Genomic DNA, 22268 nt, shown 5'->3' with positions numbered 1-22268 from the left:
AAATTTAACTCGCCTTATTACACTACCTGACATACTATCTCCATAGATCCTTAGGAAATCAAACTCTTAAATGTATACTATAAATATTTTACAATAGTAACAGGTATAGCAAAAAGGAATGTACATCAGGAAAACACACACACCAGCCTGAAAACCGAAATGTTGATATCTTGGAATAGTTAATAGCTTCAAAATGTTGACTGTATTTTGGAGTTTAAATACATATGGCTGTTAATAGTTCCTTCAGCTATTTTGCTAATTAGAGGTTGTGTCATACACAAGATTAGAATCTTTCCCAAATGACTCCAGCATTTAACTTTTGCTCCAATGGATCTACAGGGTTTGTAAGTCTAGCACAATAACCAAGACACCAGGAATTTTGGAGACCAGTGATTGCACTATGTAGAAAGAACTCAATTAATTAATTTGGCTAAATGTCCCAATCATAATAAAAATGAGAACTAGTCCTGTAGAGTCAGGCACAGACTTAGAAAGTTCAGTCCAAACTCATATAAACAGATTTTGTTACAAAATTTGCCCTGATTGCAGTGAAACTTGCTATGTTTCTAGAAAGCAATTAAATTGCATTTTAATCATGACTGTGACCCATGGAGCCAAGTGATCTTTAGTTCTCAGAAGAACAAATTAAAACAAATTAAAAAATCCATTTGCTCTTCTCATTACCCTAATTTGACAGTCAGCCAGAGCTCTAGATCATTCATCAAAGTAATAAAAAGAGAAATGAGAATGAAGCCAAAAAAAAGAGATGTTCTATTAAATTGAAGAAGTACTTAAAATACATTTTACATTCATAAGTCTCAGAAGTAGTAATAAAAAAATGCTCACTGAACATGGAAGGTCATTGTTCTTTCCATATCCTAATTTATCTCATTTCTTCTGGTTTTTCATTAAATACCCTCTCAATTTGCCTATCCAGAATCAGTTTAATTACTATGGAAATGAGCATAAGTTAGAAAACCAAGGCAAGGGGAAAATATTTCAAGTCAAGGGACCATCAGCAGTCCTTGTGGTCAAACACTGCATAATATGATTCATTATTAGAGTAGTGACTAGTTAACCACCAGTGAGACACTCTCCCAGTGAGTGAGATGGCACAAATAACTACATGATAATCAGGAGGCAAAACACATTTGCTGTGGCCTCACTTAGCTGTACCATCATTAACATTAAAAAAAAGATCAATTTTCACACATTTTATAAACTATTGATTTTTCAAACAGTACGTAATGCACTGTCATTTATTATACTACACTGACTTTAAAATACATATTTCATAAAGAAGAAAAAATTTAAAGTGTTAAAAGAATGACCCAGGTTGACCTGGTGCTAATTGCCCCACAAAAATCTGCCAATGTGTCTCAGTGCTGCTTCAAAATGTGCAATAATCAATGCAAGGCCATTTCAAAAAGCAATTATAATCTTGTTTTACTTCCAGAATTTGTGACCTGGAAAGAAGAGGGTCTTCAAAGTAATTGTTTTCCTTGATTTTCTCTAAGCCTAGAACCTAGACTTTAGCCCAGTCATAGCACTATGTGTAACAAAACTAAATTAAAGGAACTCAAGATCCATTTCATAATTTAACACAACAAGCTCATCCTCAAGAAGTCATGTGGAAATCTACTTGGAAAAATTCAGTACTCTAACCTTTTCATCCAGAAGTATGTCATTTTTTGAAACAAAAAAAATTAGAATGATAGGACAAAATATCACTGGGCATTTACTTTATTATCACTAATAAGTAATAAATTAGAGATATTAACTGACCTAGTAGGCTTTTTTTGACTGGTTGCAATTCCACTGTGATTAGACTGAGTTGCATATCTGGCTGCCAGACTGTATGAGGAGAAACAGAGAAATTGAATTAAAGAGATTCCTTGAACACGGAAAGAAAGTACAAACTTACAAGAAAACTATGAGTTAATGAAATGCAATTGGAACATGTATAAACGTGCATAAAGAATAAATTAATTAGAAAATTATGATAATGTAACATACACCATGACCATTGATTATGAACATACTATGAAATAATTAATGCTGTGTACCCCCTTAATAAGTGTGTTGTCAATGACTGTAAAATAATGGCTGTGTGACAATATTAGTGCCTTCTTAAGTAGTAGTATTCCATCTTATAAAGAACTCAACTTTTGTAAATGACAGTGAAAACTTCAGGAAAGCTAAAATTTGACTTATACCATAGCAAGATCTCTTTCTCAAAAAAAGATTCAAATAAAAAAAAGTATGAAATGAGAATCATTATTTTATGAAATCTAATTAGAAAAATTTAACCTAAATACCATTTTGAATACCAAAAGTTAAAATATCTGGTTTCTGTCTAATCAGTTATTGCTGATCTCCAGTCCTGGATACAACATTTTAAGGAAGTGATTAATAAAATCCTTTCCGGAGAAAAAGCTATGCAAAATTTGAAATTAAAATGGAGTCAGATTCTTCAAAAACAGACTGAACAACTGCTGAGGACAATTTCTGGGCATTCTTAAATTACAATTCTTAATGATTTTTTAAATCACAATCTTTGGTCAAAAATACACCAAAGAGCATCATGGAAACAGCTTTGAAGAACAGTGGATACTTTATAAACAAAATCAGCATCTGTGCTTCAGTTTGAACTGGTTTCTAAATTACCTAATGGCTCTGAAACTAGAGTTCTGAGGACACAGTAAGACCCAGTGGACCCAGACATTTTCACATGCGCTGTGATGGCCATGGGTTGGTGTGTGAGTAGAGAGTCACTGCTGGTGAATGGTGCCTCTACATGAAGCCAGTTGTACATGCACAGTTTTCAAGGCCTCCAGGGAGACAGGAACAACATGGGGGTGTTGGAATCAGGGTAGAAGGGTTGTGTGGAGCCCTGCTGTTCAGCCAATTGCTTTGCTGCCAAGCAGAGGATATGTAATCAAAATGATGATTAATGGTATCCTTAAAATGGTGACATGTTTCCTAAGTAAACTCTGACTCCACAGAGGCAGCCTGTGGTGGGAGCATGTAGGTCCTTAGAACTGCCTGGCTAGAGAGGAACAAATATATCCTCATATCGAGATAGCTTTTCAGAGCACTTGTTTTCAAGAGGATACCTGATATATTCTCATTTGCAGAGGGTGCATTCTGTATTCCAACAGCACTGGACAGTAACAGCTGGCCACAATGGCCAAACTACACCTCAACTACCAGAACATCAGAGGACAGTTTACAAAACAGAAACAACAGAGCATCACAGTGGAATGGGACATTCACTCAAAATTTAAATGTAAAAGTACCTGCCGTGAAAAAAGAATCTTCTGTGAATGTGTCAACTGAGAAAAAGAGAACTACCTAAAGGTTTACCCTGATGTCTTCTATCCTGTACCTTCAAATTGAAGACAAATATTAGCAGGACAGATGCCCATAAAAAAAAATGCACGTTCCCTAAGGGAGCTGAGGCCACCTCACTGATACTTTCCTTCATGATTTATAAAGTATCATAATTTCTACTATGGAAGTGGAAACCAACAGCAAAATCAAGAGAAGTTAATTGGCCAAAATCAATGTGATTTTATTGCCCATGTGTGTTTTCTAATTATCAGAGAATATAGGGTTTCTTAGGTGGCTTAAAAGTAAAGAATCCACCTCCCAAAGAAGGAAACATGGGAGACGCAGGTTTGGTCCCTGGGTCAGGAAGATCCCGTGGAGGAGGGAATGGCAACCCATTCCCGTATTTTAGCCTGGGCAATCCCATGGATAGAGGAGCTGGTGGGCTACAGTCCACTGGGCCACAAAGAGTCGGACACGACTGAGCACACGCATCAGAGAATACAAGTTGCCTACATTTGTGTACCCTACTCCCATGCTTTAAAACTTGGTTTCTGCTCTATTCTCTCCTTGCAATTGTGAAGCTGTTATTTGAAGAACACAAATAAAAATTTGATTCAGTTCTTAACATATTCTAATGTCTTTGTATTTGACCATATTGTTCCCTCTGCCTTTCTGACTCTCTTTCATAGACCGTCATTTGAAGAACACAAATAAACTCAATCTATCTGCCCACCATCATTCTTGATCATTTTCTCTTTCCTTCACCTCTTTCATTATCCATCTCTTAAAGACATGCTTTTTCATATGCTATCTTTCCTCAAGCACTTGTATGCATTCTTTCATTTGAGTCTTACATAAGATTTCAGGTAAAATCAACTAGAAAGTGAAAGTTCGTCGTTCAGTCATGTCCGACTCTTTATAACCCCATGGAATGAAGCTCGCTAGGCTCCTCAGTCCATGGAATTCTCCAGGCAAGAATACTGGAGTGGGTAGCCATACTCTTGGGCTTTCCTGGTGGCTCAGTGGTAAAGACTCTGCCTGCAATGCAGGAGACCCAGGTTCTGTCCCTGGGTCGGGAAGATCCCCCGGAGTAGGGCATGGCAATCCACTCTAGTACTCTTGCCTAGAGAATCCATGGACAGAGGAGCCTGGCAGGCCATAGGGTCGCAAAAACTTAGACATGACTGAAGCAACTAAGCAGCAGCAACCATACCCTTATTCAGGGGATCTTCACCACCCGGGGATTGAACCCTGGTTCCTGCTGGGGTTAATTAATAATCGAAGGCTAGAGTTAATATCTGCATCATATTGCCAGTGATTAACATCAGATGAATAAAAGACACCCATTTCCATGACCAAACTCACCATTTTCTTTTTTAACTCCCAAGTTCTAATCAGATCCTTTCATTTCATGATTTCTGTTTACAAGATCACCATTTTATTTAACCCTCTGGGCTTGAAACCTCAGTAGTCAACTCTTCCGTTTTTCCTTCCTTTTAATTACTATAGATGTGCAATCAATATCCTGACATGCTGATTCGACCTCTACAAATTTATCTGTATCTATGTTCTCCCTCAATTTTCATGTTTCCCATGCTAACTCAAGCCTCAACACTTTCCACAGAAACTCTGCTGCTGCTGCTGCTGCTAAGTCACTTCAGTCGTGTCCGACTCTTTGTGACCCCATAGATGGCAGCCCACCAGGCTGCTCCATCCCTGGGATTCTCCAGGCAAGAACACTGGAGTGGGTTGCCATTTCCTTCTCCAATGCATGAAAGTGAAAAGTGAAAGTGAAGTCACTCAGTCGCGTCTGACTTAGCGGCCCCATGGACTGCAGCCTACCAGGCTCCTCCGTCCATGGGATTTTCCAGGCAAGAGTACTGGAGTGGGGTGCCATTGCCTTCTCCGACAGAGACTCTAGATCCCTTCATTTTTCTTAATTTTTTTTAAACCTGGCTCTGACTCCCTGTGCAGCAGAAACATTTTTTTTTTTTTTTTCCCACAGTGCTTGTAATACCATTTCCCTAGTTTCATATTTACAAACTGGCTAGTAACAAAGTAGGTGAGTGGATACAGTTAAAACAATTTATTAATGAAATAGACACAAGGGACATGTAGACACAGCTATGAGGCAAGTGGGGGTAGATAAAATGAGTTAGAGCATCAGTCAACTAAGGATTTGCAGACATCTGGATGGAAGATTGTCTTCTTTTCCAGAAATGTTATCAAAGGAAACTTCTTCTAGTTAATAATTTGGATGGCAAAATGTATCAGAAACAAAAGAACAAAAACAAAAAAAAATATTTAGAAACTCACTGTGGGTCCTATACTAAAAAGCATCTGCTCATCTATATAATAAAGTATAATATCAAGGGAATGCTTTTTATTTCCTCTAACATGGAAGGGAAGAGGAGGAGTTTCCATATAGCCAATTAAACAAAGGAGGAAATTCATCTGGTATTCAAAACACAGAAGGATCCCAACTGCCAGAACCATCTAAAACAGCTTCAGCACAAATCTCCACGTGGAATTACAATATCCACATATTTATAAAGAAAGAATGCTTCTCAAAGTAAACAGATCCTGAATTTTGATTAGCTATTTTTATTAACCACCAGAGTCTCACTACTCAAAGTGTTGTCCATAGATGAACAGAACTGGCATGACATGAACCTTCTTAGAGGTTTCTGTGGTGGCTCATTTGGTAAAGAATCTGCCTGCAATGTGGGACACCTGGGTTCCATCCCTGGATTGGGAAGATCCCCTGGAGAAGGAATGTCCCACTCCAGTATTCTGGCCTGGAGAATTCCATGGACTGTATAGTCCATGGGCTTACAAAGAGTCAGATGGACTGGTCTGTTCCTAAATCAACTGACTCAGAATCTGCATTTTAACAGGATTCTTATACATAATTGGGCTTCCCAGGTGGCACTCGTGGTAAGGAACCTGCCTGAATGCAGGTTCATCAATGCGGAAGACATAGCCTGTAGCCTGCCTCAGTCCATGGGAGATGGGTTCCATCCCTGGGTCAGGAAGATCCCCTGGAAGAGGGCATGGCAACCTACTCCAGTATTCTTGCCTGGGGAATCCCATGGTCAGGGGAGCCTGGTGGGCTGCAGCCCATAAGGTCGCAGAGAGCTGGACATGGACGCAGGAACTAAGCATGTGTCATCTCCCTTAGCTTTCTCAACACAATACTTTCTCTTGAGCTACTCCTCCTCTTCCTTCCCAGACTCAGGGTCATTCACCATACTCATCTTATGAATTTTGTACTATAACCATGAATATTTTCAAAGTCATAATCCTAGGCATCAGCTAATCTATTCCTCCATTTTATTATATCAATCTCTATTTCATAATCCAATCTCAATTCTAAATTCAGCCTCTTTTCTAAAATATCTCATTATCTCCTAGATAAGCTACCTGAATCTATCAGCTACTAATAGATTTCTCCCAGATATTCCCCAAATGTTCAAACCTCAACTCATTATTCTTCTTCCAAATCATCCTCTCTTTGCTGTTGCTCTTTAAATTTAGTGTCAAAATTTTTTTTCCATTGAACAAAGAACTTCATCTTGATCATGACCCACTCCATTCTTTCCTCTGTCATCCTTCTTATGGATTCTAATAATGACTCAGGTGACTAGTCTCCTTGTTATCAGTCCTTTTTTTTTTTTTTACAGCTAGTCAAATTCATTCTTCTCAGAGTCAACAGAACTAACTTTCCCAAGAAAGAATCAGATCAGATCAGATCAGTCGCTCAATCGTGTCTGACTCTTTGCGACCCCATGAATCGCAGCACGCCAGGCCTCCCTGTCCGTCACCAACTCCCGGAGTTCATGTCCAGATTTTTCTCTGAGCTTGCTGTTGACTACCCATTGTCTGCAGGACAAAGTCCAAACTCTGTGATCTGGTTTACAGAGTGCTTCTGTGTGCCTCCTCAGACTTTCCTACAGCTTCCTCTCCTCGGCACATCCTCCACCCCACGTTCTCCACTGTCACCATACCTCAGCCAAGGCCTGGCGCCTCTTCTCCCAGCCCTCTGCATTTCCTCATGAGGTTTCCTTCAACATAAAACACCATTACTTCTCTTCCTCACATTATGATATCTTCAGTTCAGTTCAGTCGCTCAGTTGTGTCCGACTCTTTGCGACCCCATGAATCGCAGCATGCCAGGCCTCCCTGTCCATCACCAACTCCCGGAGTTCACTCAAACTCATGTCCATTGCGTCGGTGATGCCATCCAGCCATCTCATCCTCTACCGTCCCCTTCTCCTCTTGCCCCCAATTCCTCCCAGCATCAGAGTCTTTTCCAATGAGTCAACTCTTCGCATGAGGTGGCCAAAATATTGGAGTTTCAGCTTCAGCACCATTCCTTCCAAAGAACACCCAGGACTGATCTCCTTTAGAATGAACTGGTTGGTTCTCCTTGCAGTCGAAGGGACTCTCAAGAGTCTTCTCCAACACCACAGTTCAAAAGCATCAATTTTTCGGCTCAGCTTTCTTCACAGACCAACTCTCACATCCATACATGACCACAGGAAAAACCATAGCCTTGACTAGACGGACCTTTGTTGGCAAAGTAATGTCTCTGCTTTTGAATAGGCTATCTAGGTTGGTCATAACTTTCCTTCCAAGGAGTAAGCTTTTTTTTTTTTAAATTTCATGGCTGCAGTCACCATCTGCAGTGATTTTGGAGCCCAAAAAATAAAGTCTGACACTGTTTCCCCATCTATTTCCCATTAAGTGATGGGACCAGATGCCATGATCTTCATTTTCTGAATGTTGAGCTTGAGGCCAACATTTTCACTCTCCTCTTTCACTTTCATCAAGAGGCTCTTTAGTTCTTCTTCACTTTCTGCCATAAGGGTGGTGTCATCTGCATATCTGAGGTTATTGATATTTCTCCCGGCAATTTTGATTCCAGCTTGTGCTTCTTCCAGCCCAGCATTTCTCATGATGTTCTCTGTGTATAAGTTAAATAAGCAGGATGACAATATACAGCCTTGATGTACTCCTTTTCCTATTTGGAACCAGTCTGTTGTTCCATGTCCAGTTCTAACTGTTGCTTCCTGACCTGCATACAGGTTTCTCAAGAGGCAGGTCAGGTGGTCTGGTCTTCCCAGCTCTATCAGAATTTTCCACAGTTTATTGTGATCCACACAGTCAAAGGCTTTGGCATAGTCAATAAAGCAGAAATAGATATTTTTCTGGAACTCTCTTCCTTTTTCCATGATCCAGCTTACTTCTACTTTAAGATCCTACTCAAATGGCACCTCCTTGTTGAGGCATTTCTCAAGTACTGTAGAGTTAGTTTTGTCCTCCATGAGTCCCCAGGTCTTTACTCATCTCTAAGTGTCTGGTTAATATGGAAATTTATCAGGGTAAATGTCTGTCTCCTGAACAGATGGCACTGTTCACCAGGACAAGGGTTATGGTATGTTCATTTCTGCATTCCCAGTTCCTACCATGGGTTTGAAGTGAAGTAAAGTGAGGTCACTCAGTCGTGTCTGACTGTTTGCAACCCCATGGACTAGAGCCTACCTGACTCCTCTGTCCACAGGATTCTCCAGGCAAGAATACTGGAGTGGGTTGCCCTTTCCTTCTCCAGGGGATCTTCCCGACCCAGGTTACGAACCGAGGTCTCCCACATTGCAGGCAGACGCTTTACCTTCTGAGCCACCAGGGAAGCCCATCATGGGTTGGCATGTGTTTAATACTAAATAATTGATTGCTATTTACTGGCTGCTGCTGCAGCAGCTGCTGCTGCTAAGTGGCTTCAGTCATGTCTGACTCTGTGCAACCCCAGAGATGGCAGCCCACCAGGCTCCCCCGTCCCTGGGATTCTCCAGGTAAGAACACCAGAGTGGGTTGCCATTTCCTTCTCCAATGCATGAAAGTGAAGTCGCTCAGTCATGTCCGACTCTTAGCAACCCCATGGACTTCACCCTACCAGCTCCTCCGTCCATGGAATTTTCCAGGCAAGAATACAGGAGTAGTATTATTCAACAATGGGCTTCCCAGGTGACTGTAGTGGTAGAGAACATGCCTGCCAAATGTGGGAGAATAAGAGACATGTGTTCAGTCCCTGGATCAGGAAGATCCCCTGGAGGAGGGCATGGCAACCCACTCCAGTATCCAACAATGGTAATTATATCATCATTTTATAACCAAGTGAAATTGTTTTAAGAATGGAGTTATCAAAATTATGCTAAAGGAGGGAAAACAACATGTCTTCACTGTGTCCTTATTAAGTGACGTTAGCCTTTATCATTTATTATTCACAATAGTCCTGCAAAGTTAATGCTCTATTCCTCACTGAAAAATATGAAATTGATGCCTTTAAACATTAGCTCACTTGTACAAGTTATGCATCTTATAAATGATAGTAATGAAATTTAAATGTTTATCTGTTGAATTCTATAAACTATGCTGTGTTCTACTATGACATATTATTTACTTGCAAATTAAAACTGGCAATATTTTAATGCTTATTTTTCTATGAATTCATTGCCCTTTGGATTTGTGAATAACTTCTTCAGGGTGTTATCTTTTCCAGTGTCAAATACATCTACTTTCAATAGATACTCTTCAGCATTCAGAGAATGAATATTAGATCATTTCATTCAACAGATTACTTTATGAAGAAATATGAAATAGGCAGTAAAAGAAACTTTAAATTGTAAGGTATTTTTAGTATCCAGGCAGCTCTCCTAAAAAATCCCCCAATTAAACACTATATTTAAAAATTTTAAGCCACATTTTAGTAAGAACTAGAAAATAAGTTATACTACTTATAACTTGCTACTCTTATGTTCATTACACACATAAGTAAGCAAGCAATCACAGAACTTTTGAACTTTTTCTGTTGAGCACTATGGTAACCTCAAAATCTCTGGCCAGGATTCCAGGAACTCATATTTATTAAAAGGCTTGGCATGAGTGTAAAAACTTCCCTGATTCCCTCTTTTATACTCTATCCAAATATAAAAAAGATTTTGAGTGGTTTGGTGCAGGACTTCTTAGAAGATCCTATTTCTGTTGTAATTATTCTAACAGTTGACTTCCATGCAGCAGTAAAAATTATATAATCTTATTAGTTACCTTTCATCTTCAAAAATCAAAATGGACCCAGATATAAAGGATATGTGCATCTTTTTAAAATCACCAAGGTATACCATCTGAACATCACACATCTATTACTCTTTATCTCCATTGGTTACTATTAAGCTTCTGAATATCTCATTTGTTGTTGTTCAGTCACTCATGAACTGCAGCACTCCAGGCTTCCTCATCCTTCACTATCTCCTGGAGTTTGGTCAAATTCATGTCCATTGAGTCAATGATCCCATCCAATCATCTTATCCTTTGTCATGCCATCCTCCTCCCACCCTCTATCTTTCCCAGCATCAGGGTTTTTTCCAAAGAGTCAGCTTTTCACATCAGTTGGCCAAAGTAATGGAACTTCAGCTTCAGCATCAGTCTTTCCAATGAATATTCAGGGTTGATTTCTTTTAGGATGGACTGGTTTGATCTCCTTGCAGTCCAAGGGACTCTCAGGAGTCTTCTCCAGCACCACAGTCTGAGAGCATCAATTCTTTGGTGTTCAGCCCAACATTATGGCCCAACATTCACATCCATACATGACTACTGGAAAAACCATATCTTTGACTATACAGACCTTTGTTGGCAAAGTAATATCTCTGCTTTTTAATATGTTGTCTAGGTTTGTCTTAGCTTTTCTTCCAAGGAGCAAATATCTTTTAATTTCATGGCTGCAGTCACCATCCACAGTGATTTTGGAGACAAAGAAAATAAAGTCTGTCACTCTCCATTTTTTTCCGTCTATCTGCCATGAAATAATGGGAACAGATGTCATGATATTCCTTTTTTGAATGCTGAGTTTTAAGCCAGCTTTTTTACTCTCCCCTTTCACCTTCATCAAGAAGCTCTTTAGTTCCTCTTTCCTTTCTGCCATTAGGGTGGTATCATCTGCATATCTGAGGTTATTGATATTTCTCCTGGCAATCTTAATTCCAGCTTGTGATTCATCCAGCCTGGCATTTCTCATGATGTACTCTGCATGGAAGTTGAGTAAGCAGGGTGACAATATATAGCCGTGGCATACACTTTTCTCAATCTGGAACAAGTCTGTTGTTCCATGTCTGATTCTACCTATTGCTTCTTGACATGCGTACAGGTTTCTCAGAAGGTAGGTAAGGTGGTCTGGTATTCCCATCTCCTTATTAACTTTCCACAGTTGTTGTGATCCACACAGTCAAAGGCTTTGGCATAGTCAATGAAGCAGAAGCAGATGTTTTTCTGGAATTCTGTTGCTTGTTCTATGATCGAACAGATATTGGCAATTTGATTTCTGGTTCCTCTGCCTTGTATAAATCTCATTGGAGATAGTTAATATTTGAATTGTCTTAATTGGTACTTAATTAGTATGATAATTAAATGCTCAGATGGGAACTGGAGAGGCATATCAACTTACTAACAAATTGAGACTTTGTCCTGAATATAGCATAGAATACCAAAAAGTTTAAATTGTAGAATAAATAATAAATTTCCACATTAGTGAGATCCTTTTCTTCAATATGTAATGAAGAAATTGGGGGACAAGAGGTTGGGATATTTAGTAAGCTTGGAACCAGACCACATAAGAAATCACTGCTACTGCTCAGGAAAGATCTGATGAGGGCCTAAATGGAGGCAGAGGCACAGGAAATAAGAAAAAATGATTAATGAGATAAGTTATAATCATGGACATAGGAACTGAAGGAAAAAATCTAAGACGGCTCCTGGACCTTGGCTTGAGCTGCATAGTACAGTTATATAAGAGCATAGAAAAGAGATGTAACATCCTTGATACAGTGTAAAAAGAAAAAAAAAAAGAGAGAGACTCCACTTGTAACTTATGTTACTAGTCAAAGGATGAATAAATAACAGGAAATAATAGAAAGATGGATATTCACAGGTGGGTAAATCCACTTTCACGGCAGAGAGAAAGATCACTTCATGATCCTATTATAATAGCTCTCTTATAAAGCACACAAGACTTTTGGATACTGAGTGAATCAATAAAGAAGACATTGACTTCATACCCCTACGGTATTTAAAGTGGCAGATGCACATAGATATTGAGAAATTTGATTGAGTTTTGTGTTCCACTTATTCTAATAAGCATATGTTGATTGATATTATCCACCAAGTAATAAATCATTAAAAACACTATTATTGACCACTGACAAAGTATCAGCATTGTTGTGACCACAAAGTTCCAATATGGAAAATTTGGTTTAGGCATGCGGGGATGACCACTTCACTCACAGAAGTATAACCCTAAAGACCATGCATTTTAATTCAAAACCCTTCCTAAAAACATGACTTGGTATTTAACAGAAACTGAATTGACTTCAAGCTTGGAAGGAGAAACCCAACAAAACTTAGGCAAGTGTCCAAAAAGTGACACATTCAAATATTTATTCTCTGTGAATTATTAAAATGAAATGCCAGTAGTAAAGATCTATCATAATATACTGGTTAATAGCACAGTCTCTAGAATGCTCTACCTGAATCCTAGCTCAGCTGTTCTCTGTGCCTGTGTCCTTGTGGGTTAAATAAGGATGACAATGTTACCTACCTCATGGTTTTCCTAAGGATTAAATTGTAAATCACTTAGAAAGGTGGCCAGTAGAAATAAGTGTTGGAACAGTTTAAAAGACAACTCAGTGGAATTCAGATGAATGTTTGGAAGTCCCTGGATTCACTAAGTCCCCATGTGAGGTTCTATAAATAGTCTGGTGAATTCAGTACAACATAACTTCCTATGTTCTTATAATCACCCTGCCCTCACCCAACACCACATTCTTTGGTCCCACCTATCACTTTCAATGTTACTACATTCTTACTCTAAGACCAACAAGCATGGATTCTTCAGGGCAGTGCATGAGCTTTAACTCTGGCTCTCAGTCTCCTGGTTTATAATTACTTTGAGACCATGGTTTCTTGTAAGCAAATACAGTTGTCTTAATCCCCTTCAAACCTCCCTGGATACCACTCACTCTTTTTTTTCCCTAAACTCAACAATAGCAGCCCTATAGGTCTTTATAATATTATAAAAAATCATCAGAAATTGTCCCAATAGGTCATCCAGGAACCACCATTCCCATCACGACATGCAGAGGGTAAGCCTTCCAGAATCTATAATTCTCAGTGCTGTATATAATCCTCAAAGTATCTCAAATACATGTTTCATAAATTTTTATTTTGTGATATGTCATTAGATGAAAATACAGTTTTGATATGTTTAATGCTATAATACATTTGCTTTAATATTCAACCACAGTTTTGTGTTAGATTTGTACTCAAAATTTCAAAACTGATTAGAAAGACAAAGATAACATGCCTCAGAAATAACAACAAAAATAATTTGCCTTTAAGAAGGTAGCTAATGGGCTCTCATAATTTAAATACTTTGCAAAACAAACAAAAGGAACAATCTCTTGTTTGCTTACTTGACCAATAAACCTTTGCTGTCTCCAGAGTTTGTTCTGATACCTCATTTTCTTTACAGAAATGGAAGAGCATGATCCTCTCTTTCTGAGTAATCTCTTCCATTTCTATTGTTTCAACCAACAAACCATTGCTAAGTCAATGTTCCCAGGTCCTTATAGCTGTCCCTGACCTTTCCTCTGGGCTCTAGAGCCTCATATTAGGTATCACCATCTACAAGTCCCAGTGAAATATCAAATTCATAAAGGCCAAAGCTAAACTTCCTTCTCTGCATCTCCTTCTCATGTGTTTCTACCACAGCGTTATTTTTTTTTTCCTTATTAAAAGACATCACCACCAATGAGCCAGCAAAACTACAAACATGATGATTTTTTGGTTATTTTCTTATCTCCAAACAGCCCAAATCCATTTTCCTCATCCTACCCTCATGCCTACTAGCATTAAACTGTTCAAACTCCTCTCCTCAAAGAGTATCTTTTCTCTATGTTGTCATCAAGGTCAAGTTCCCAATTTATAAATAGCATCATCTTTCCTCTGTTATAAAATTTCCAAAGCAACTCCCTTTACCTTGAAGAAAGAACAGTCAGCTCCTAGACGGAGCATCCAGAGACACATAATTGACCTCTGCCTCGTTCTCTATCCTATCATCAAACCCTGTGACAATTTAAACCCAGAGCTATAATCAATTGCTTGGTACTCCTGTCATTAAGAAGTGGGGTCTTGGGATCCTCAGGATTCACCATGAGGGGTGGCAGCATCTGCTGGGTTGCAGTTTTGGGAGCCCTCATTCACATTTGGAGGCCAGAAATTGCTGAGGGCTGTGTCATTTCTTGTTTGTTGATATGGCAGGAGATGGTTTCTTTTCACACAGCAACCATACCTACCAACTATATTTACTGCAGGCAGCCTTAAAAGCCTTGTCTCTCCTGACCTTACTCTTCACCCAGGCTCTACTGTGAAATTTGGGGAGATAAAACATCAGAAAATTAGAAAAGCCAAGCACTGAGGTCCTGCTACTGGCTGTTGGCCCCACTGCTCCTGATAATGTTTGAGACATTGGTTGTAATCTAAACAACAAAGAAAACAAAAATACAAGCCCAGTTATCAGCAGACAGGATTACCACCTCACTCAGCCTTGCCCATCAGAGGGGGAAAAAAGAAACTGAGCACAAATCTCACCCTATTCAAAGCTTACACAAACCACTGGACAAACCTTAGGAGGGCAGAAACCAAAAGGAAGAAAGAATTCAACGTTTAAGCCTGGGAAAAGGAAACCTCAAATACAGTAAGTTAAAAAAAATAATGAAAAGGCAGAGAAATGCTACACAAATGAAGGAACAAACTAAAAACACAGAAGTCCAAATAAATGAAGAGGAAATAGGCAAACTACATGAAAAAGAATTCAGAATAATGATAGTAAAGATGATCAAAAACCTTGAAAACAAAATGGAGAAAATGCAAGAATCAATTAATAAAACCTAGAAGAATTAAAGAATAAACATACAGAGACAAACAACACAATTACTGAAATTAAAAACACTCGAGAAGGAATCAACAGCAGAATATCTGAAGCAGAAGAATGAATCGGTGAGCTGGAAGATAAAATGATAGAAATAACGTCTGAAGAGCAGAATAAAGTAAAAAGAATGAAAAGAACTGAGGATAGTCTCAGAGACCTCTGGAACCGTATCAAACACACCAATATTCGAATTATAGGGTTCCCAGAAGAAGAAGAGAAAAAGAAAGTGTATGAGAAAAATTTTGAAGAGATTATAATTGAAAATTTCCCCAACATGGAAAAGAAAATAGTCAATCAAGTTCAAGAGGCATAAAGAGTACCATACAGGATAAATCCAAGGAGACACACGCCAAGACACATACTAATCAAACTAACAAAGATTAAACACAAAGAATAAATATTAAGAACAGCAAGAGAGAAGCAACAAGCAACATACAAGGGAAACCCCATAGACTAAACAGCTGATCTTTCATCGGAAATTCTGCAGGCCAGCAGGGAATGGCAGGATATATTTAAAGTACTGAAAGGGGAAAATCTACAACCAAGATTACTGTACCAGGCAAGGATATCATACAAAATTGATGGAGAAATAAAAAGCTTTTCAGACAAGCAAGTTAAGAGAATTCAGTACCACCAACTAGCTATACAACAAGTGTTAAAGGGACTTATATAGTCAAGAAATACAAGAGAAGAAAAAAGATCTACAAAATCATTCCCAAACAATTAAGAAAATGGCAAGAGGAACATATATATCAACAATTACTTTAAATGTAAATGAATTAAATGCTCCAACCAAAAGACACAGACTGACTGAATGGATATGAAAACAAGACCCATATATATGCTGTCTACAAGAAACCCAATTCAGTCCTAAAGATACATATAGAAAGTAAGAGGATGGAAAAATATATTCCATGCAAATGGGAAGCAAAAGAAAGCTGGAGTAGCAATCCTCATATCAGACAAAATAAACCTTAACAAAAAGAAGATCACAAGAGATAAGGAAGGACACTACGTAATGATCATGGGATCAATCCAAGAGGAAGACATAACAATTGTAAATATCTATGAATCCAACATAGGTCACCTCAATGCATAAGACAAACACTAACAGACATAAAAGGAGAAATTGACAGTAACACAATAATAGTAAGAGACTTTAACACCCCACTCACACCCATGGACAGATCATCAAAACAGAAAATTAATAAGGAAACACAAGTCTTAAATGATACATTAGATGAGATGGATCTCATTGATATCTTCAGGACATTCCATCCAAATGCAGAAGAATACACCTTCTCAATTGCAGATGGAACATTCTCCAGGATAGGCCACATCTTGGGACACAAATCTAACATCAGTAAATTTAAGAAAACTGAAATCATATCAAGAATCTTTTCTGACCACAATGCTTTGAGACTAGGTATCAATTACTGGAAAAGAAAAACTGTAAAAAACACAAACACATGGGGATTAAACAATACATTTCTAAATAACAAACAGGTTACTGAAGAAATCAAAAGGGAAATAAAAATTTTTCTAGAAACAAATGACAATAAAAACATGAAAACTAAAAACCTAAGGGAAGCAGCAAAAGCAGTTCTAAGAAGGACATTTATAGCAATACAATCCCAGCTCAAGAAACAAGAAAAATATCAAATAGACAACCTAACTTTACATCTAAAACAACTGGAAAAAGAACAAACCCCCCACAAAATTAGTAGAAGGAAAGAAATCATAAAGATCCGAGAAGAAATAAATGAAAAGGAAACAAACAAGAGTAAAGATTAATAAATCTAAAAGCTGGTTCTTTGAGAAGATAAACAAAATTGACAAACCTTTAGCCAGACTCATTGAGAGAGATGAATCAAATCAACAAAATTAGAAATGAAAAAGAAGAGGTTACAACAGACAATGCACAAATACAAATGATTATAAAAGACTATTATGAACAACTATATGGCAATAAAATGGATAACCTGGAAGAAATGGACAGATTCTTAGAAAAGTTCAATCTTCCAAGACAGAACCAGGAAGAAATAGAAATTATGAACAACCCAATTGCAAGCACTGAAATTGAAGCTGTGATCAAAAAACTCCCCAAAAACAAAAGCCCAGGACCAGATGGCTTCACAGGAGAATTCTATCAAACATCTTGGGAAGAGCTAATGCCTATCCTTCTAAACTCTTACAAGAAATTTCAGAGGAAGGAACACTTCCAAACTTATTCTATGAGGCCACCATCACCCTGATACCAAAACCAGACAAAGATAACACAAAAAAAGAAAACTACAGGCCAATATCACTGATGAACATAGATGCAATAAACCTCAACAAAATTTTAACAGAATTCAGCAACTCATCAAAAAGCTCATACACCATGAGCAAGTTGAGTCTATTCCAAGGATGCCAGGATTCTTCAGTATACACAATCAATCAATGTGATACACCATATTAACAAATTGAAAGACAAAAACCATATGATAATCTCAATAGATGCAGAAAAAGCCTCTGACAAAATTCAGCATCCTTTTATGATGAAAAGTCTGCAAAAAATAGGCATAGAAGGAACCTACCTCAACATAATAAAGGCGATATATGATAAGCCTACAGCAAACATTATTCTCAATTGTTAAAAACTGGAAGCATTTCCCCTTAGATCGGGAGCAAGGTGTCCACTGTCACCACTATTATTCAACATAGTTCTGGAAGTCCTAGCTATAGCAGTCAGAGAAGAAAAAGAAATAAAAGGAATCCTGACTGGAAAAGAAGAAGTAAAGCTCTCAGTTTGCAGATGATATGATATTGCACATAGAAAATCCTAAAGGTAGTATCAGGAAATTACTAGAACTAATCAGTGAATTTAGCAAAGTTGCAGGATACAAAATCAATACACAGAAATCACTTGCATATATATATATATATATATATATATATATATATATATACACACTAACAATGAAAAATCAGAAAGAGAAATTAAGGAATCAATCTCATTCACCATTTAAACAAAAAGAATTAAATATCTAGGAATACACTTACCTAAAGAGACAAAAGAACTATACACAGAAAATTATAAGACATTGGTGAAAGAAATCAAAGATAACATAAACAGATGGAGAGATATTCCATGTTCCTGGGTAGGAAGAATCAATATTGTGAAAATTACTATACTACCAAATGCAATCTACAGATTCAGTGCAATCCCTATCAAATTACCAATGGCATTTTTCACAGAACTAGAACAAAAAATTTCCCAATTCATGGAAAAGCAAAAGATCCTGAATAGCCAAAGCAGTCTTGAGAAAGAAGAGTGGATCTGGAAGAATCAAGCTTTCTGACTTCAGATTATACTGCAAAGCTACAGTCATCAAGACAGTATGGTACTGGCACAAAAACAGAAATACAGACCAATGGAACAAGATAGAAAGCCCAGAAAAAAACCCATGCACCTATGGGTACCTTATTTTTGACAAAGGAGGCAAGAATATACAATGGGCCAAAGACAGCCTCTTCAATAAATGGTGCTGGGAAAACTGGACAGCTACATGTAAAAGAAGGAAATTAGAACACTTCCTAACACCATACACAAAGATAAACTCAATGGATTAAAGACCTAAATGTAAGACCAGAAACTATAAAACTCTTAGAGGAAAGCATAGGCAGAACACTCAATGACATAAATCAAAGCAAGATCCTCTATGACCCACCTCCTAGAATAATGGAAATAAAAACAAAAGTAAACAAGTGGGACCAGATTAAACTTAAAAGCTTTTGCACAGCAAAGGAAACTATAAGTAAGGTGAAAAGAAACCTTCAGGATGGGAGAAAATAATAGCAGATGAAACAACTGACAAAGGATTAATTTCCAAAATATACAAGCAGCTCATACAACTCAATACCAGAAAAACAATCAAAGCAAAAAACGGGAAAAAGACCCAGACAGACATTTCTCCAAAGAAGACATACAGATGGCTAATCAAACAGATGAAAAGATGCTCATCATTCATTATTAGAGAAATGCAAATCAAAACCACAATGAGATATCACCTTACACTGGTCAGAATGGCCATCATCAAAAAGTCTACAAACAATAATTGCTGGAGAGGGTGTGGAGAAAAGGGAACCCTCTTGCACTTTTGGTGGGAATGTAAATTGATACAGCCACTATGGAAGACAGTGTGGAGATTCCTTAAAAAACTTGGAATAAAACCACCATATGACCCAGTAATCCCATTCCTAGGCACATACCCCAAGGAAGCCAAAATCGAAAAAGACACATGTATCTCGTTGTTCATGGAAGCACTATTTACAATAGTTAGACCATGGAAGCAACCTAGATGTCCAATGACAGATGAATGGATAAAGAAGTTGTGGTACATATATGCAGTGGAATATTTTCAGCCATAAAAAGGAATGTCTTTGAGTCAATTCTAATGAGATTGATGAACCTAGAGCCTATTATACAGAGTGAATTAAGTCAGAAAGAGAAAGATAAATATCATATTCTAACACATATATACGGAATCTAGAAAAATGCTTCTGAAGAGTTTATTTACAGGGCAGCAATGGAGAAACAGTCATAGAGAATATACTTATGGACATGGGGAGAGGGGAGGAGAGGGTGAGATGTATGGAAAGAGTAACATGGAAATTTACATTACCATATGTAAGATAGATAGCCAACGGGAATTTGCTGTATGGCTCCGGAAACTCAAACAGGGGCTCTGTATCAACCTGGAGGTGTGGGATGGGAAGGGAGATGGGAGGGAGGGTCAAAAGGGAGGGGAATAGGTATACCTATGGCTGATTCATGTTGAGGTTTGACGAAAACAACAAAATTCTGTAAAGCAATTATCCTTCAATTAAAAAATAAATTAATTAAAAAAAGTAAAATAAATGATAAAAAAAGAAGTGTGGTCTTTGTCCCACCCACTCTCCCTTTGAAGATGGGTGGTCTTGTCACTCCTTTCAATCAGTAGGTCATCATGTTTGAAGTGCAATGTCCCTGAGATGCCCATGCTGGTGAGGATATATGCTGTCACTATTGCAATTAAGCTGCTGGACAAGTGAGTGAAAAAGTCACCTTGGAAGTGATTCTTCAGTCAAAGACGTTTTGCCTCCTACCAGTCTGTGGCATGCCAGCCATTCCACCCTTTCCCGTGAAAGTCCCAGACACAGTGGAGTAGAAAGATTTTCTTGCTGCTCCCAGTCTGACTCCTAAGCTTACATTATCCATGAGTATAAGAAAATCATTATCACTTTGGGCCAAAATATTTTATGTAGCAAGAGATACCTAGAACACATTTCTACTTTCACTTCCTCCTAGGCCAAAAAGTGGCAGCTTCCTGAATGTGCCATGGCATCCTTCACCAGTGCCTTTGTTTGGTACTCTGTTGTAGTAGTCTGCACACCTCACCAAACCATCTGTTTAAACATCTAGGTTCTCTATTAGTTGGTGGGTGATGTGAAAGATTAAAGCATCGGCAGATCTCAGCTGCACATCTAGCATAATTCGTGGTGCATAGAGGGGGCTGAATCTTTATTTGCTGAAAGGTCACACATGAGCTTTCAAATCACCAATAAAAAAGCACATTGTGCTCTAAGGTAATATACGAAAGATCATTAGAACAGTATTGTTTTTCATTAAGCCATATGGTATTTTTGGACTGTGCCCAAATGCATAGTGACTAGCTCACCAAAACATAAAAATAAGACATAAAAACAGTAATTTTTAAAATAGATGTACTTAACATAAATAACCGAATAGACTATGTTAACCAGAGCAATTTTCATATCATGTAGGTTTTTACAACTCATCTATATTAAGAAACCTTATACAAAACTATCTTAGAATCAACCATCTTTCCTCCTTTTAGTCTATATAACTTTAGGCTTGGAGTCACACAAATATTATAAGAGTGGAAATCCCTATACAAAATCCCTCTCAGTCAGATCTTTAGTATTCTATTCCCAAAGAAAGGGAAATGATGCTTAATCATAAGATCACATTTTTCTCTTAACAACACTATTCCCAAGGAGCCAAAGAGGGATACAAAGAAACAAATTTTATAACAAGAGGTGAGACATTTCTTGGGCATAAATTTTGGTGGAATTTTTTACCTCCAAATTTTACCTTTCTTTTATAAGACAGTTTTAAGTGAAGAAGATAGGAATTATTTCCTTTCAAATTTACTAAATAAGGCTTGAGAGAAATCAGGTATAAATTACCCAAGATGTACTATAATTAACACATTGCAAGAAAGTTTTAAACTAGGATTTTTATACAAAATAACACTGAAGACAATAGGGCACATTCCCTAAAATTTTTTAAGACCGAGGTAGCTTGAAATATATTTCCTTATATATCCTATGATATAGAAATATAGAAAAATATAGAAATATAAAAATATAGAAATGAAACCAGATCTTCAGAATAAATATTATTTAAACCAAATTCTTCCTTTAGTAGATATAGTTTCCCTTCTGTAGGATCATTGTGCAATGTTATAAAATGATAACTGACAAGGTAATAGCTCTAAAAAAGAAGAAAGTGTTCAGACACTTCTGCAAAATATCTTTTGTACCTTATTCAAAAATATTTAAGACATTTTGTAACAACTACTCACTTCAGAGCATTTTTTAAAATATATTGTCCCTACACATAAATTTTGCTGAGACGTCACTAAAAACAGTTATTGCCTAATCCATAAATGAGTCAGAAACTTAGCCTTCATCCACATGTGTTTCTTTTTAGCAGCTGGGTGGCTGAAATATCATCCTGATTACACATGAGACAGGTTACTGTGATAACTTATCCCATTAGTGAAATATGGTATGTAAATATCTTACAACCTCTGTCTAATCTTAAATTTCAGCTGACAGTTAATAAGGC

At 37.6% G+C, this 22268-nt stretch overlaps 1 protein-coding gene across 7 annotated transcripts in view; it reads right to left on the bottom strand.

The window, feature by feature from the left end:
* The window catches only part of NAV3 (neuron navigator 3), an 893819-nt gene that overhangs the window by 219400 nt on the left and 652151 nt on the right, over positions 1-22268 (bottom strand). For 6 of the 7 annotated variants that reach the window (XM_059886494.1, XM_059886491.1, XM_059886495.1 and 3 more), the window contains one exon: positions 1786-1854. The exons of the other annotated variant lie outside the window; for it this stretch is intronic. In XM_059886494.1, the coding sequence (XP_059742477.1) occupies positions 1786-1854 (69 nt within the window). The remainder of the gene's footprint in view (positions 1-1785; positions 1855-22268) is intronic. 7 annotated transcript variants of the gene reach the window in all.

This window comes from Bos taurus, chromosome 5, assembly GCF_002263795.3.
Source record: "Bos taurus isolate L1 Dominette 01449 registration number 42190680 breed Hereford chromosome 5, ARS-UCD2.0, whole genome shotgun sequence".
NCBI classification, from domain to species: Eukaryota; Metazoa; Chordata; class Mammalia; order Artiodactyla; family Bovidae; genus Bos; species Bos taurus.
Note: the sequence above shows the minus strand (reverse complement) of the source record. Positions and strands in the feature narration are given on the sequence as shown.